General features: G+C 39.4%; 1 protein-coding gene across 1 annotated transcript in view; it reads right to left on the minus strand.

The window, feature by feature from the left end:
* Positions 1–8774, minus strand: part of LRRC8C (leucine rich repeat containing 8 family, member C) — a 48303-nt gene extending 39529 nt beyond the window's left edge. Inside the window, exon 1 of the mRNA XM_011956047.1 lies at positions 8637–8774. Coding sequence (XP_011811437.1) covers positions 8637–8774 — 138 coding nt within the window. The remainder of the gene's footprint in view (positions 1–8636) is intronic.
* Positions 8775–14285: the final 5511 nt, after the last annotated feature.

The following is a 14285-nucleotide window of genomic DNA, read 5'->3' on the forward strand; positions in this document are numbered from 1 at the left end:
TGCAGCAGCTGACCAGCACCGATTGTCCGGCACTCCCTAGTGAGATGAACCCAGTACCTCAGTTGAAAATGCAGAAATCACCTGTCTTCTGTGTCGCTCGCACTGGGAGCTGGAGACTGGAGCTATTCTTATTCGGCCATCTTCTTGTTTTTTTGTTAAATCCTTTAGTTGGTATGTATCTTTCCAGTTGGGAGTATCTGAGTTCATATTTTTAGAAGTGGACACAAAATCATGTTAAAGATTAAGGTTTTTTCACTGTATGAAAACTTGCTATTCCAAAACAATAGGAATTGTAAAATAGGCATAAAAAATGCAGCATTTTACGAAGGAAATCGGTAGCATAGAAGCAGCAGCATTCACCATTTATATTAAACAGGAGACTCCAGATATAACATAGAAACTTACCTACAATTAAAATGTAGTCCCAATGTTAGCCTAATCCTCACCACAGGGTCCCTATATTGCTGAGTGGTTCAGAATGCCACCAGTGCTCTCAGTGGAATGGGAGAGAGAAGACTTTGAGAGGAAAAAAGTAAGGGTAGTAAGTGGTACAGTAGATCTGTTTGCTGATATGATCAGAGGACTGGGGAAAATCTCCAAGTCAAAGGCCCTGATTAGAAACACAAGGCCACCTGCCTCCATGTCATAGTGCACTTATTTAACATAGGCCTTTAAACAGAAGTTTTGAATGATTCACACACAGGATCAACAACAGAGGCTAAATATATAGTAGATATCTGCTTCACATAGGAAAAAAGCCTCATATTCTGTCAGTGCTTTCTTACTTGGTGAAAAAGATGTATTATTAAACAATCAATAGGCAACAAGATCATAACAATCCCTAATTGTGAGAAAACCGGAAACGTTCCCCATTCATTGACTGGCATTGGATGGTATCAGATAATCTAAGAAGAGCATTTAGATTCATGAACTATCTTAAACCCAAGACAATGAAGTGAAAGGCACTCACTCCTATGTTATTCTTGTGGCCAGGAATTCAGTCCACGTAAAATTGTCAAGGTGATAGATAAGAAGTAAAATTCTAGGGAAGACCAAAAGTGTCAGTTCAAATAAACTACCATAAAAAGGAGGTCCCAACCAAGGCATATTTTTGATGCTAGATGTAACAGAGGTTTTGAAATAGTGTTTCTTTCACAGCATTCACCACCATCCCCACAGAGATGACAAAGGTTGCTCTTTACAATTATTTTCACCATCTAAATAATTTTTGTTTCATATTCCCCAAAGACCCTAGTAGAATGGAGATGTAAGGTGGGTACATGGAAACTATACAACTGGGCCGGTGCAGTGGCTCACGCCTGTAATCCCAGCATTTTGGAAGGCTGAGGTGGGTGGATCACTCTAGGCCAGGAGTTTGAGACTAGCCTGGCCAACATCGTGAAATTCTGTCTCCACTAAAAATACAAAAATTAGCTGGGTGTGGTGGTGCATGCCAGTAAACCCAGCTACTCAGGTGGCTGAGGTATGAGAATTGCTTGAATCTGGGAGGCAGAGGTTGCAATGAGCCGAGACTGTGCCACTGCACTCCAGCCTGGGTGACAGAGTGAGACTCTGTCTCAAATAAAATAAAATAAAATAAAATAAAAGGAACATATCTGAGATGAGGTATTGATTTTAAGCCTTCACTTCTATCTGTGGTTTCACCAGTATTCTGATGTAATCAGTATTACTGATTCTAAGTAAGAATTTCTGGGCTTCTATCTATAAAATTCAGATTTGGCAAAAGAAAAAGATCTACTAGAAATCCCAGACGATATACAGCAGATGACTGCATGGGGGGAGTAGAAGCAAGAATTCAGGGCACATTAACAAAATGAAGTCTTCTGAAATCATTCTGGAATCAATAATTCTGATTGCCTGTACTTTCCAGTGAACTGCCTGTGAGCATTCTCACCTAAAGGTCATTTGTCATGGAGCTGACATTGATGGCTCTAAATCAGAGAAGTAGAAATTAATTTCAGTATGCCCTAAAAATCAAAGTGGGGATCAGCTCTAACCAACAAACGCACATGTCCTAACCTTTTTGATAGTGTGACCCTGCTGGCCACTTTGCTCCTAGTGATTGGGTTAAATCTTGCAGGATTTTTTTGTAGGTGGCTTCGTCATTGAAATAATTCTTTTTTCTCCCTTCCAAATTCAGAAAGCAGGAAATGTCTTTTCTATGTAACAATCACAAGGCAGGTCCCCTAGGGCTTCCAGGGGGCTTGCATCTTCCAGTTCCTGTTTCTGGTTTCTAACTGCTAATTCTATATTTGGTAACGGTCTGCCCATGGGCTGTTTTGGATTTGGTCATAATAAGATAACCCGGAGTCACTGAGCAGAGATCTAAAGCAATCTTATTTTTCCAGGAAGCAATGTGTTGACCTCTCAGGATCTGGTCTATTTTGTTGAATGTGCTGAGTTTTCGAATAGTGTTGTTTATAGCACAAAGTTGGGCGTTTACACTATTGGTCCTTGAGGGTGTATGACTGTACAGGAATAGGACAGACACATATACTTCTACATTCTCCTGGCTTACAGTGAGTTTATATTTGTTCTTAGGTAGATTGATGTAATCTAAGGAATGCTCTTTATACATACTCTTATTCCATGGCAGCCTTGAATAGAGCTACTTGCTCAGAAATGAATAAATATTTGTCAGACAAGTAAGGCAAGAGGGCTGGTTCTAATCCTTTTACATAAAGGCAAGAAAGAATCAACACTCCCTTGATAGATAATAATCTTAATTCCCCAGTATTTTCCAAGCTGAGTAGTGTTAAACCTATATGAATACAATCTTTTAGGAGTAAACAGGTATCAACTGTTAACTTGACATGAAAAAAGTAACTTACAAAATAGTTACTCTAAAAGCTGTTGGATTACTATTTTGTCATCAAAGAGTGTTCTTCTAACTCCACCTTAGATTTTGCCTTTTCATGTATTCCAATCTAGGAGTTAACTTGCTTTGTAAATAAGATCAGAAAGAATGATTGTGCTTTCATTTTACAAGGGGAAAATCAAGGCATAAAAATATATTTTAACAATTTTAACATCACTTTGGGAATGAGAAAGGAACTTGAGCTTCACAGAAAATCCATTGTTTATAAAGTTATCAGTTATTAAGCCATTTTTAGTGGATTATCATAGCACAGCTAAAATAAGAGCTTAAATTCTTCCCCTACGGGACATTACTTTAATTTGTTATATGGATCCTAGGTAGTTTTACTTTAATAATTTATAACATGAATTCTTTCTTGTTTTGTTAATGCTTACTATAGATTGCAAATTTTTCTTTTTAAATGGCAGGTATATAGTGAATGTCCCTTAAAATTTTAATTTGTAATTCATAAAATTGATACTTTTTGTAACTATTTTCTCTTTTTATCATTTTGTACTTGCTTTTACACTGAAAATCCTGTTTTATAAGCCAAACCTTGCCCTCATAATCTGTGCAATTGTGATGGTTCCATAATATTTGATAGCAGTGTGCACAGGGGTAACATACACCTGGAGAATCAGCCTAAGATTGGAATCTCAGCTGCATCCCTCTTGCCTTTGGGACAAGTTATCTAACCTTCTATACTTTGGAATTCTCATCTGAAAAATGGGACTAATCTACTTTCACAGGTCTGTTCGGGGAACTAAATAAAGTACATAGATTCTAGCACAGGTTCTCCTGCCAGCGTTACTCCATGCATGTGCTTTTAGCATTCTGGATAAAACAATTCTGTTGTGTGGGAATGTCCCACCAATTGCAGGATGTTTAATATCCCTAATTCCACCCTCTCCAAAAAATGCCATCTGGGCCCTCCAGTCACTGTGCCAATCCATGAGGGCTTTGTAAAATGATCACACTAAATACTCCGTTAATACTGAGTTCTCCCCTTCATTCTTCTTATTAAAATATATATTTTGGTTTTGTATACTCATTCTTTGAGACTTCACTCAATTATCTTCTCCTTGAGTCCCTAACTTCCAGTGACTGAGATGATATTTGATGCTCTTGAGGCACCATTAAGGCACTTACACATTGGAAGACACTGTTTATGTGTTTCTATGGTCTTCAGACTATTAGCAATCTGAAGGCATGGGCTGTGCTGTTTTTCATTTAGCATCTAGCACCCCGCACAGTGTCTGATACATTGCTGATGCACAGGATTGTTTGTTGAATTGAGTAGACCACCCCATATGAATTCTGTGCCCTGTAGCCTTCATATTCTGATGCAAAATTTCTTTTGGCATCTCATTTTTTCTCAGAACCCTGTCATCTCAGACAATACTTCCTGTACCCAGTCAACTGGCATCAGATTTCTCTTTAACGGCTGAAGAGATGAAAGAGGCCTATGTGTGAAAGGCCTCAGTTAGTTAACCTATCCGAGCAGGAGCCACCAATTGTGGGTCATAACAGTGGTGGTGCTGAGAAGGCTGGTCCGTGGGGAGCCCAAAAGGCTTCTGGACTGTAGAGAGACACTGTGGGGTTGTGCTGCAGGAAGATGATTCTGACCAGCACACAGGAAAAGAGGTTTAGCTTGTGCTTGAATCCCCTCCTGAACTTACTGCAGGCACATCTCCTAAATGATGCTCATTATAGACATTTTCATAAGTACACTCTTTTCATTAATTTCATTGCAAGTTAACTACTTATTCTAAAAGATTTTCTGTGTCCTTTCTCTTTTCTGCACTTCGCATTGCCATGGAATATGTAAACAAGCGAAACAATTCCCTGTGCTTGTTAGGCAGATCCTGCAGCAGCACTGTGAGCCATGGCACAGTAATGAAGACAGGTTGAGAGTGCTCCTGCTAATCTATGTCACCTCCCTCTACTATTTCCCAAACTAGCCACCCCAAATCTAACCTTCTCCTCGAGACCCCTGCTCTTCTACCTTCCTTGTTGCTAATTCCTGCTACATCCCTCACCCTCACAGTCTCTCAGTAAATGTTGTTTTCTCCATCACAGAGAAACAACAAGCCATAAGGCACAGACTCCCATCTTTCTGTCTCCCTACCAAATAAAAATGCATCTGTAGCTATCATTCCCATTCTGGTGGAAGATGCCTCCTTCACCCAAATCAAGGGTAATCCTTCCTCCTAGATCCTGGATCTTCACCTCCTTCCTCAGGAAATTGGCCATCACTAACCCCAAACTCCTGGGTTTTACATCCAACAGATTACTTAATATCTCCATGTTGATGTTTAACATATATCACAAACTTAACATGTTTAAAAACAAACTTTTCTAGTTGCCGAGGTCTAAAAATCTTAGTCATCCTTGATTTCTTTTCTTTTCTTTTTTTTTTTTTTTTGAGACGGAGTCTTGCTTTGTCACCCAGGCTGGAGTGCAATGGTGCAATCTTGGCTCACTGCAACCTCTGCCTCCCAGGTTCAGGCGATTCTCCTGCCCCAGTCTCCGAGTAGCTGGGATTACAGGTGCAATGACAACATGCCTGGCTAATTTTTGCATTGTTAGTAGAGATGGGGTTTCACCATGTTGGCCAGGCTGGTTTCGAACTCCTGACCCCAGGTGATCCACCCACCTCGGTCTCCCAAAGTGTTGGGATTACAGTCGTGAGCCACCACGCCCAGCTGATTTCTCTTTTTCTCTTGTATTTCACATTTAATCTTTCAGCAAATCTTGGTGGGTTTTCCTTCAAAATACATGCAGAACACCTGCCTTCACCCTACTCAAACCATTTAATTCATTTCTTGCCTGGATTATTGCACTAGCCTTCCAAACACCACCCTCACTTCCATCCTCACCCCCTACAGTGTATTCTCAACAGCTGTAGTAGTCTTGTTAAAACACAAATTATGCTAATCCTCTGCTCATTATTCCTCCAAACATGTTCTAACTCATTCAGAACAAAGCGAAGCCCTCCAGTGGCCTAGAAGGTCCTACGTGATCTGGCACCCATTGCATCTCAGGTCTCACCTTTTACTGCTCTTTCCCTGACTCACATTTCTCTGGTACACTGGCCTCGTGGCTTTTCCTCAACATTATAGAGGTAATCCTGCTTCAGGCCTGTAACATCACCAGGGGACTTTCTAGGTTCACCTTAACATTCAGACTTACAAGATTACCATAAACTTCATTTGGCACCAGAATCACTTTAGAAATACACAGATTAGAGTCACCAGCAAGGCAACATCAGCCTTTCCCCCTTTAGGAAAATCTTCACAACTGTCCATGTAGCTGTCCACACTGCTGTCCTCCCCAAGCCTCTCCTCCCCATATCATCTCCAGTGCAAGGAAAAGAAATCCGCTTTAGGTAGGTTCAGAACTTACCCCGGCTTAAAAGCCTTGTGCCTCAAAGGAACCAATATCTCCTGTAACTCAATAGATCAATCTTTGATGTGTCAAGGAGCATGCGGAATCACAAGTTTCACCATAGTCACAGAAGTCCAATGATACAGCTTCCTACCAGGCATTTATCATTCTTCCAGCCCAGATACAGTTGACCAATGAGTGGTCATTTATGCCATAATGTTGCCTAGTAACACAGTTAACATTTGACCTTTATCGGGTCTCCAGGGAAACAGAACTAGAAAACTGAGAACGTGAGAACATCATAAAATCCAACTCTTCTGCAGAAAAGGAAGGGTCCTGTGCCTTCCTTTCACTATGTGCCTCTTGCTCTTGCTGTTCCCTCTGCCTGGAAGCCTCCTTCCAGGACATCTGCCTGGCCTGCTCCTGGACCTCTTTTAATTCCTTGGCCAAAAGTCACCTTTTCAGTGAGGCCTTCCCAGGCCATCCTATTTGAAGATTGCAGCTTCTATCTTACCTGTAGTAACCTTCTACCGTCTTTGCATGCTTTATTTTTTCCCATTGTCTTTATCTGCTAACATATTTACTAATTGATTTTGCTTATTTTGCTTATTTTCCCCATAGAATTTAAAGTCCATAAAGCTGGGATTTTTGTCTTTTTTCTCCTTCATTGATAATTCTTAGTAGAACAGTGCCTGATACACAGTAGGTTCTTCAACAACTATTTTCTTTATGAATGAATTTATGCCCCCTTTTTTAGACAATAACATCTCACTGGCACCCTTGTTGGAGGGGAGGGGGCAAGATATTTTCAGTGACCAAATAAAAGACAGCATGGTGTGAGGGACTAAGAGCAGGAACTTTGGAACCAAATCACCAGGACTGAATAAAGGCTTCAGTACTTCACCTTGGGAGGATCCTTAACCTCTCTGTGCCTCAGATGTCTCACTTCTGAGGATAGTAATAGAACCTATATCTTCGAGTTGTCATGAGGATGACATTTGTTAAAATACACGTAAAGTGTTCAAGAGAGTTCCTGACACATAGGAAGCAGTATGTGTTACTATTTTTAAGACCAACTTTTAAAAGTCCTTTATTTTCACTCTGTACCACTTCCAGTGATTTCTCTTTCTCCCTATACCTCCTTTTCCAGCTGATCTACCTGAAAAATTACATCTACCCCATAGCTTCTATAATACGTTGATTTCCATCCACTTTTCCAGCCACTGACCTAAGATTTCTAATGATGCAGTTGCTACCTTCCCTTCTTAGCCCCTGAGTTAGTTGTGTTGGCTGCCATCATTGTCCATGGCTTCCTTTGGCTTCTGACCTATGCCTCTCTCCTGGTTTTCATCTGTGCTTATGGCTGCCTCTTCTCAGTCTTCTTCAAGGGCCCCACTTTCTTCTCCATTTACTCTTTAACGTTACTACTGACACTGCCTTCCTCATCACATTCTCCCTGGGTGATTCCGCTTGCAAGCATGGCTTCAGCTCTCATATCCACACCCCATATGTGCCGGTCCTGCTGACAGTTTCCCAAAGATGTCATGTTCTTTCTCCTATCCATGACTCAGAGCTTTCTTTTCTCCTCTTGGTGTCCTCTTACTTTCAGCTAAGGAGAGGTTCTTGACTAACTTCAGCTGGTTCTCCAAGTTTTAATTCAACCACCACCTTTTCTCTTATTCCCAAACCAAAGTGAGAGTTTCTCTTCAGCATTCCCTTAGTGCCTTACGGACACCTCTACCATAGTATAACACAAGTTATTTTGATTGCTAGTTTATTTATTTCTCCCCTAGAAATGAACTACTTATATGTATCCACGTCCTCAAAGTATGGTACCTGGAACATAGCAGCTATGTAAAAAATACCTGGATTCAATACATACATAGATGGCATCTATATAAATTTTTATTGGGTTCTTTTTAAATTCAGAACTAAACATTCAGTAAAATAATGATATCTCATCATAATGTTAGTTCTTTCAGAAAATCTTATTGGGGTAAGGGTAAAGGATGAAGAAAAGCAAAAAGTTCCACTTTGGCAATATCAATGGTGCTGGATATATGCTACATTTCACTGTGAAGCCAGTTTGGAAAGATAAGGGGCCCCCTTTGATGTTAGTGACATCAGACATTACTTGACTATAGTCAATTGCTCTTTGGGCTCATTGAAATCTTTCAAGTACCGTGTTTACTTTATTAGGACAGCCCAGTAAACAGGTGTTTCAGGCTCTCTGCTATAATTACAGACACATCTACAGAGAACAGTGACTGATACTTACATGGTTAAAAATCACACAGCCAGCTCTCTAAAGAGGTTTCATTGACTTGTGTCTTGCTCTAGCCCCCATTTTGCCAGGGATCTAGGCACCTACCTGTAAAGTACATCCGAACACGCCGATCATGAGCATGGCTACCGAGAGGTAATCGGTAAACACATCCCACCATGGCTTCAGCACTCGGAAGGCAGGCTGCTGCTCAGAGAACTGCCGGAATTCTGTCACGGGAATCATGTTTCTGAGAAAGGAGAGATTACTTGTAAATTAATTTATCTGCAAGTACAACATACTGCATTGTTACCAAATGTGGCTCCAACTCCTCACAGCAGAGGTCTGAATTAGTTCAAGAGCTGTCAAGACACATCAATGTTTTGATGAGCCACTGAATAAAACCACCAGTTGAGGAAATAAGGAGACCCACATGTCCCATAACAAGGTTCCCTTTGTGCTCCAGGTGGGACAGAAAGAACACGGCCAGCCACTTGCCAAGTCCCAGTTATTTCCTGGACCCTCATTTCTCTTAAACAGAACATGAGATGCCAGAAAGACTAGAGCTCATCCCTTGAAATGTTTTTGCTATTTATCTTACCATCTTGGGTTATTGCTTTAAGCTATTTTTTTTTTGCTTTAAACTATTTTTAAGTGTAATTTTAGCATTCATTTGTGTTAATTCTTTACTGAGCCCTATTTATAAAGCATTTTGCTTGTTCCATGGGAAAGGAAAACAGTGTTTCAACGTGGTCCTTGTGTTTTAAGAAGAAAGGTCTTATTGATGGTAGTGGGTTGAGGAGGCCTCGATTTTTCTTCCTTGTTTCCTTTTTGTCTCCATGCTTGTATCTTGATTTTTTTCTCTGTTTCCTGTACTTTTCACATTTCACTGTGAACCCCAAACTTATCCTAATTTTCTCCTCTGAGACAACAGTTTACTCTGGAGACTCCTATCTCTAACCAAATGACAGAAGATGAATGAATAGGGTGCACCCAAGGCTCTGGGAAAAGGGAAAAAGAGGCACATTCTTTTCTTGATCTGCCTCCTCCTTTCTTACTCATTCTCACTGCCTTTGGTGTGACCCAGGACTTGAGGTTAATTATCCTGCTACTGTGAGGAGAAATATTCTTTCTTTATCTTATGGCAAACATCCTGCTACTGTGAGGATAAATATTCTTTCTTTGTTTTATGGCAAGGAATAAGGGTGACCAAGGAGGACCAAAAAAATTTCACCTTCCTTCCCTAATACTGAATTAAGAGCTAGATAGACAATAAACATCCCAGATAAAAGCAAAGCCTCTTCTTTGATTACAGCTTTGGCAACAATTACAATGTTATCTATTCTGTCTTGCTGCATTGTGAGTTTTTCTTAAACAATAATTTGTCTTCTTTTTGAATCTGTTAACACAACGTTGAAAATTTCAACAGCCTGGCGATGTTCTCCTCTCTGACCTACCTACTTGACATCTATGCAGAATATAATTTCCTCATTTTACTGAAACACAACTTTTCTTAATTCCTTTCTGTTACCACCATTAGGCTACAAGTTTCTTGAGGGTAGAATCTACATGTTCTGCCTATGTGTCTCCTTAAAACACGTGCTGCACAAGCTCAATACATTACTTTGTATATTTCGAGTGTGACTAAAATTTCAGACTAGTCCGAACTTCCATTTTCCTGACACTTTATGGCCTCTTTTTTTTCTCAGTAAATTATTACAGTCCCACTGCCCCAAATGTTTGATAGTCACAGTTGTCTCAGTGGCAGTAACAGATGGCATAAACTCATCTTGACTTCCAAGTTCCACTTCAGAAGCTACTGTCTTACTCTATTTTGCATCCCCATTACTTGCCAAACTGCTGGAAAAACAAGAAGCTATGAACAACTGTCTGTTGAATAAATTCTGATGTTTATTCATGAAGCAATGCTCATCCAACTCAGATTTGGGGTGACCCTAATCAGCTGCAGTGGCAGGGATAATTAGCAAACCACCTGTGTTATAGTCTGTTGTTCCTTGATAGATTTGGTTGTTGTCTCCTCCATAAGTTTCTTTACATCATAGAGGAAATTGGACTTATTTATAAAAGTGAGCAACAATTTCAGAAATAAAATGCACCAATATAGAGCAGTGGCTCTCTTAACTTTTTGGTCTCAGGAACCCCTCATGCTCTACAACAATGAGGAGAACCCCAAAGTGTTTACATGGGTTATACCTATACATATTTGCCATACCTAGAAGTGAAAAACCAATAAACTAAAAATATATGTAATTTATTAAAAAGTAAACTCATTCATCAACATATATCATCATGAAAAATAACCATATTTTCCAAAACAAAATTAGTAGACCAATGAAATTGTTCTAAATTTTTGCAAATCCCTTTAATGCCTAGCTTAATATAAAAGACAGCTGAATAGAAGACATATCTGCTTCTGCAATCTATTATGATATGTTGTTTTGTCTGAAATTTCAATCTATTGTGGTATGATATGTTGTTCTGTCTGAAATGTATGGACCAAACATGGCCTCACAAAGACATGTGGTTGGAAAAGGGAGGAGTATCCTTTTTATATCATTGTATATATTTATTTTTGATACTATACTAAACCTTGACTAACTTAGTTGCAATATGGAAACTGGAAACTATATCAAACAACTTTTTAAATCTCATTGTATTAAAATTAATTAGTGGCCAGGCTCAGTGGCTCACCTGTAATCCCAGCACTTTGGGAGGCCAAGGTTGGTGGATCACGAGGTCAGGAGATCAAGGCCATCCTGGCCAACATGGTGAAACCCCAACTCTACTGAAAATACGAGAATTAGCTGGGCGTGTTGGCATGCACTTGTAATTCCAGCTACTTGGGAGGCGGAGGCAGGAGAATCGCTTGAACCCAGGAGGCAGAGGTTGCACTGAGCCGAGATCATGCCACTGCACTCCAGCCTGGTGACAGAGTGAGACTCCATCTCAAAAAAAAAAAACAAACTAAATTTATTTAGTCTATCTTGTACTTTGAATGGATCTTTTTACACATGCATGATTTTGTAACACATGCATGATTTTGTAACATCATGCATTGGTAATTTGGAAAACATTGGATCACTGAGTTATCCAGATCTTCCAAATGTTGACACATTTCATCGTAATAAAATATTAAGACTTATTTTAGTAATAATATTTAAAAACCACATTCATTAATATCACCACTGCTATCATCAGAAAAATGTTTAAGTATTAGGAAGCTGTCAAGCTCATGGTGGTGATCACAAGTTTTCCAAAATCCTAATTATCACTTGAAAGTTTGAATTTTATTGCCGTCAACAAATACTTTAGTTGTTCTCCTTGAAGTGTCAGGATCACTTCATTCATTTTGAGGATATATATGCCACATACTCAAGTCTTAATAATCAGTTGTTTTATTCAAGTAAAAGTAGTATGATGTGATAAAGTAGCTCATTCTATTTTCAACTCCATTACACAAGAGCTTTCTCTTGAGACAACCATTGTACTTTGGAATGCAGCAGAAGTGCTTTATGTATTCTTTCCATTTGATCACATAGTGTATTAATAAAACATGTAGTCAAAGGTTGAGAGTTATTAAAACAATAATTTTTACTGCCTCAATAAGGACAGTAAGTGAACCTGGTTTTTTAATTGCAAGTATTACCAGTGAAGAACACAATCCCTTCAGCACAGTCGGGTGCCTCTATCTTAAGTAATGTGAAGGTGCCTTACTAACCATGGCTTTTGCACCATTAGTGAAATAGGCAAAAAACATCCTAGCATTACAAACAGTTTTGACTTCACGGGGTCCCTTAAAAAGGTCTAAGTTGCCAGGCTTCCATGGGCCACACTTTGAGAACCACCGAGGCAGAGGGTCACTGTTCCTTTATCTAGTCTTGCTTTGAAAAAACAAAAGACCTGAATACTCACAACAGGTGAAGTTCTCTGAGTCCTTGTCTGAGTTGCTTCACAGACCTCATGCTTTTAATATGGGAAATAAAGTCAAACTAAGGCATCTAAGAAATGTAAGTTATTATCTACTGCTTCTTAATATTGGCACAGTCCAGACAAGATGGAATATAAGACTTGATAGGGAATCAGCTGGTTAAGATGGCAAAGTTTAGTGCTACAACACAACCATTATTGCATTTAAACTCTTTTGAGTAGATGCGTATGTGCATGTATGTCTATATGTCCACATATGTACATGTATCCTACATATAAATATATATACAGATTGATATGGTTTGGCTCTGTCCCCACACAAATCTCAACTTGAATTGTAGCTCCTATAATCCCCCTGTGTCATGGGAGGGACCTGGTGGGAGGAAATTAAATCATGGGGGTGGGTTTTTCCCATGCTGTTCTCATGAAAGTGAATGTCTCAGGAGATCTGATGGTTTTATAAAGGGCAGTTCCCCTGCACACACTCTCTTGCCTGCCACCATGTAAGATGTGCCTTTACCCCTCCTTCACCTTCCACCATGGTTGTGAGGCCTCCCCGTCCCTGTGGCACTGTGAGTCCATTAAACCTCTTTTTCTTTATAAATGACCCAGTCTCAGGCATGTCTTTATTAGCAGCGTGAGGACAGACTAATACACAGATGTATAATACACACACATTTTATTGAATTAACATATTACAAGGCCCCAAACCAATATCTAACACAGCATTAATCTTTAATGTTTTTGACACAAAAAGGTGAGTAAGGGAAGACTTGAATAAAAAACTACAAATCTAAAGAGAGGGTAGACAGACACTTTGCTTGCTCAATGAAAACATTTTTTTGTGCTTCTCTTTCACAACTTTCAGTTCCTCTGAAAATTCATGCATTCCAGTGAGAGCCACACTTGATCGATTTCTCTTTCATTCCCGCTGTCATTTCCAAGTGATTTGCAACAATTTCAAGAACTATCATTTCAAGCGAAGGGAGCCACTTCTGAATAAACTACTGGGTTTAAATAGAGAGCTAAAGATTGATCAGCATAATTTTATTTCTAGCTAAACATTTTTCTATTTTAGAAATATAAATATATTTCCTCCAACCTTGATTTTCAACTTACTACAAAGGATTTTAATTTATGTTATCACTAATGTCTTTGGAAGTATAATATTTTTAATTAAATCAAGAGATTCTGGTATCCTAATTTTAAAAATGAAAAATATTACATCTCTGCTTCTGTAACCCTTTGCAGACATTCAGATTCATTTCCTTATTTAAAATACTTATTGTAGGCTGGGTGCGGTAGCTCACACCTGTAATCCCAGCATTTTGGGAGGCCGAGGTGGGTGGATTACTTGAGATCAAAGGTTTAACACCAGCCCAGCCAACATGGTAAAACCCCATCTCTACTAAAAATACAAAACCTAGCCAGATGTGGTAGTGTGTACCTATAATCCCAGCTACTCAGGTGGCTGAGGCAGGAGAATTGCTTGAACCTGGGAGTCAGAGGTTGCAGTGAGCCGGGATCGTGCCACTGCACTCCAGCCTGGGAAACAGAGTGAGGCTCCAACTCAAAAAAATAAAAAAAAAGCATGAAAGTATGAAACACCTAACACTTATTAACTACCAAGTCAAATGTCCTGTGGCCATCTCCAGACCAGGAAAAAAAAAAAAAAACTTATTACAAAAACTATTTTAGTAGATCCATGTTCCATATAACTTGACTTCTGAAAGATATATATCTTAGTAAAGAATATTGGTAAAGTTGGCGGGGCATGGTGGCTCATGCCTGTAATCCCAGCACTTTGGG

The sequence above is a fragment of the Colobus angolensis genome, unplaced genomic scaffold (assembly GCF_000951035.1).
Source record: "Colobus angolensis palliatus isolate OR3802 unplaced genomic scaffold, Cang.pa_1.0 Scaffold41, whole genome shotgun sequence".
Taxonomy (NCBI): domain Eukaryota; kingdom Metazoa; phylum Chordata; class Mammalia; order Primates; family Cercopithecidae; genus Colobus; species Colobus angolensis.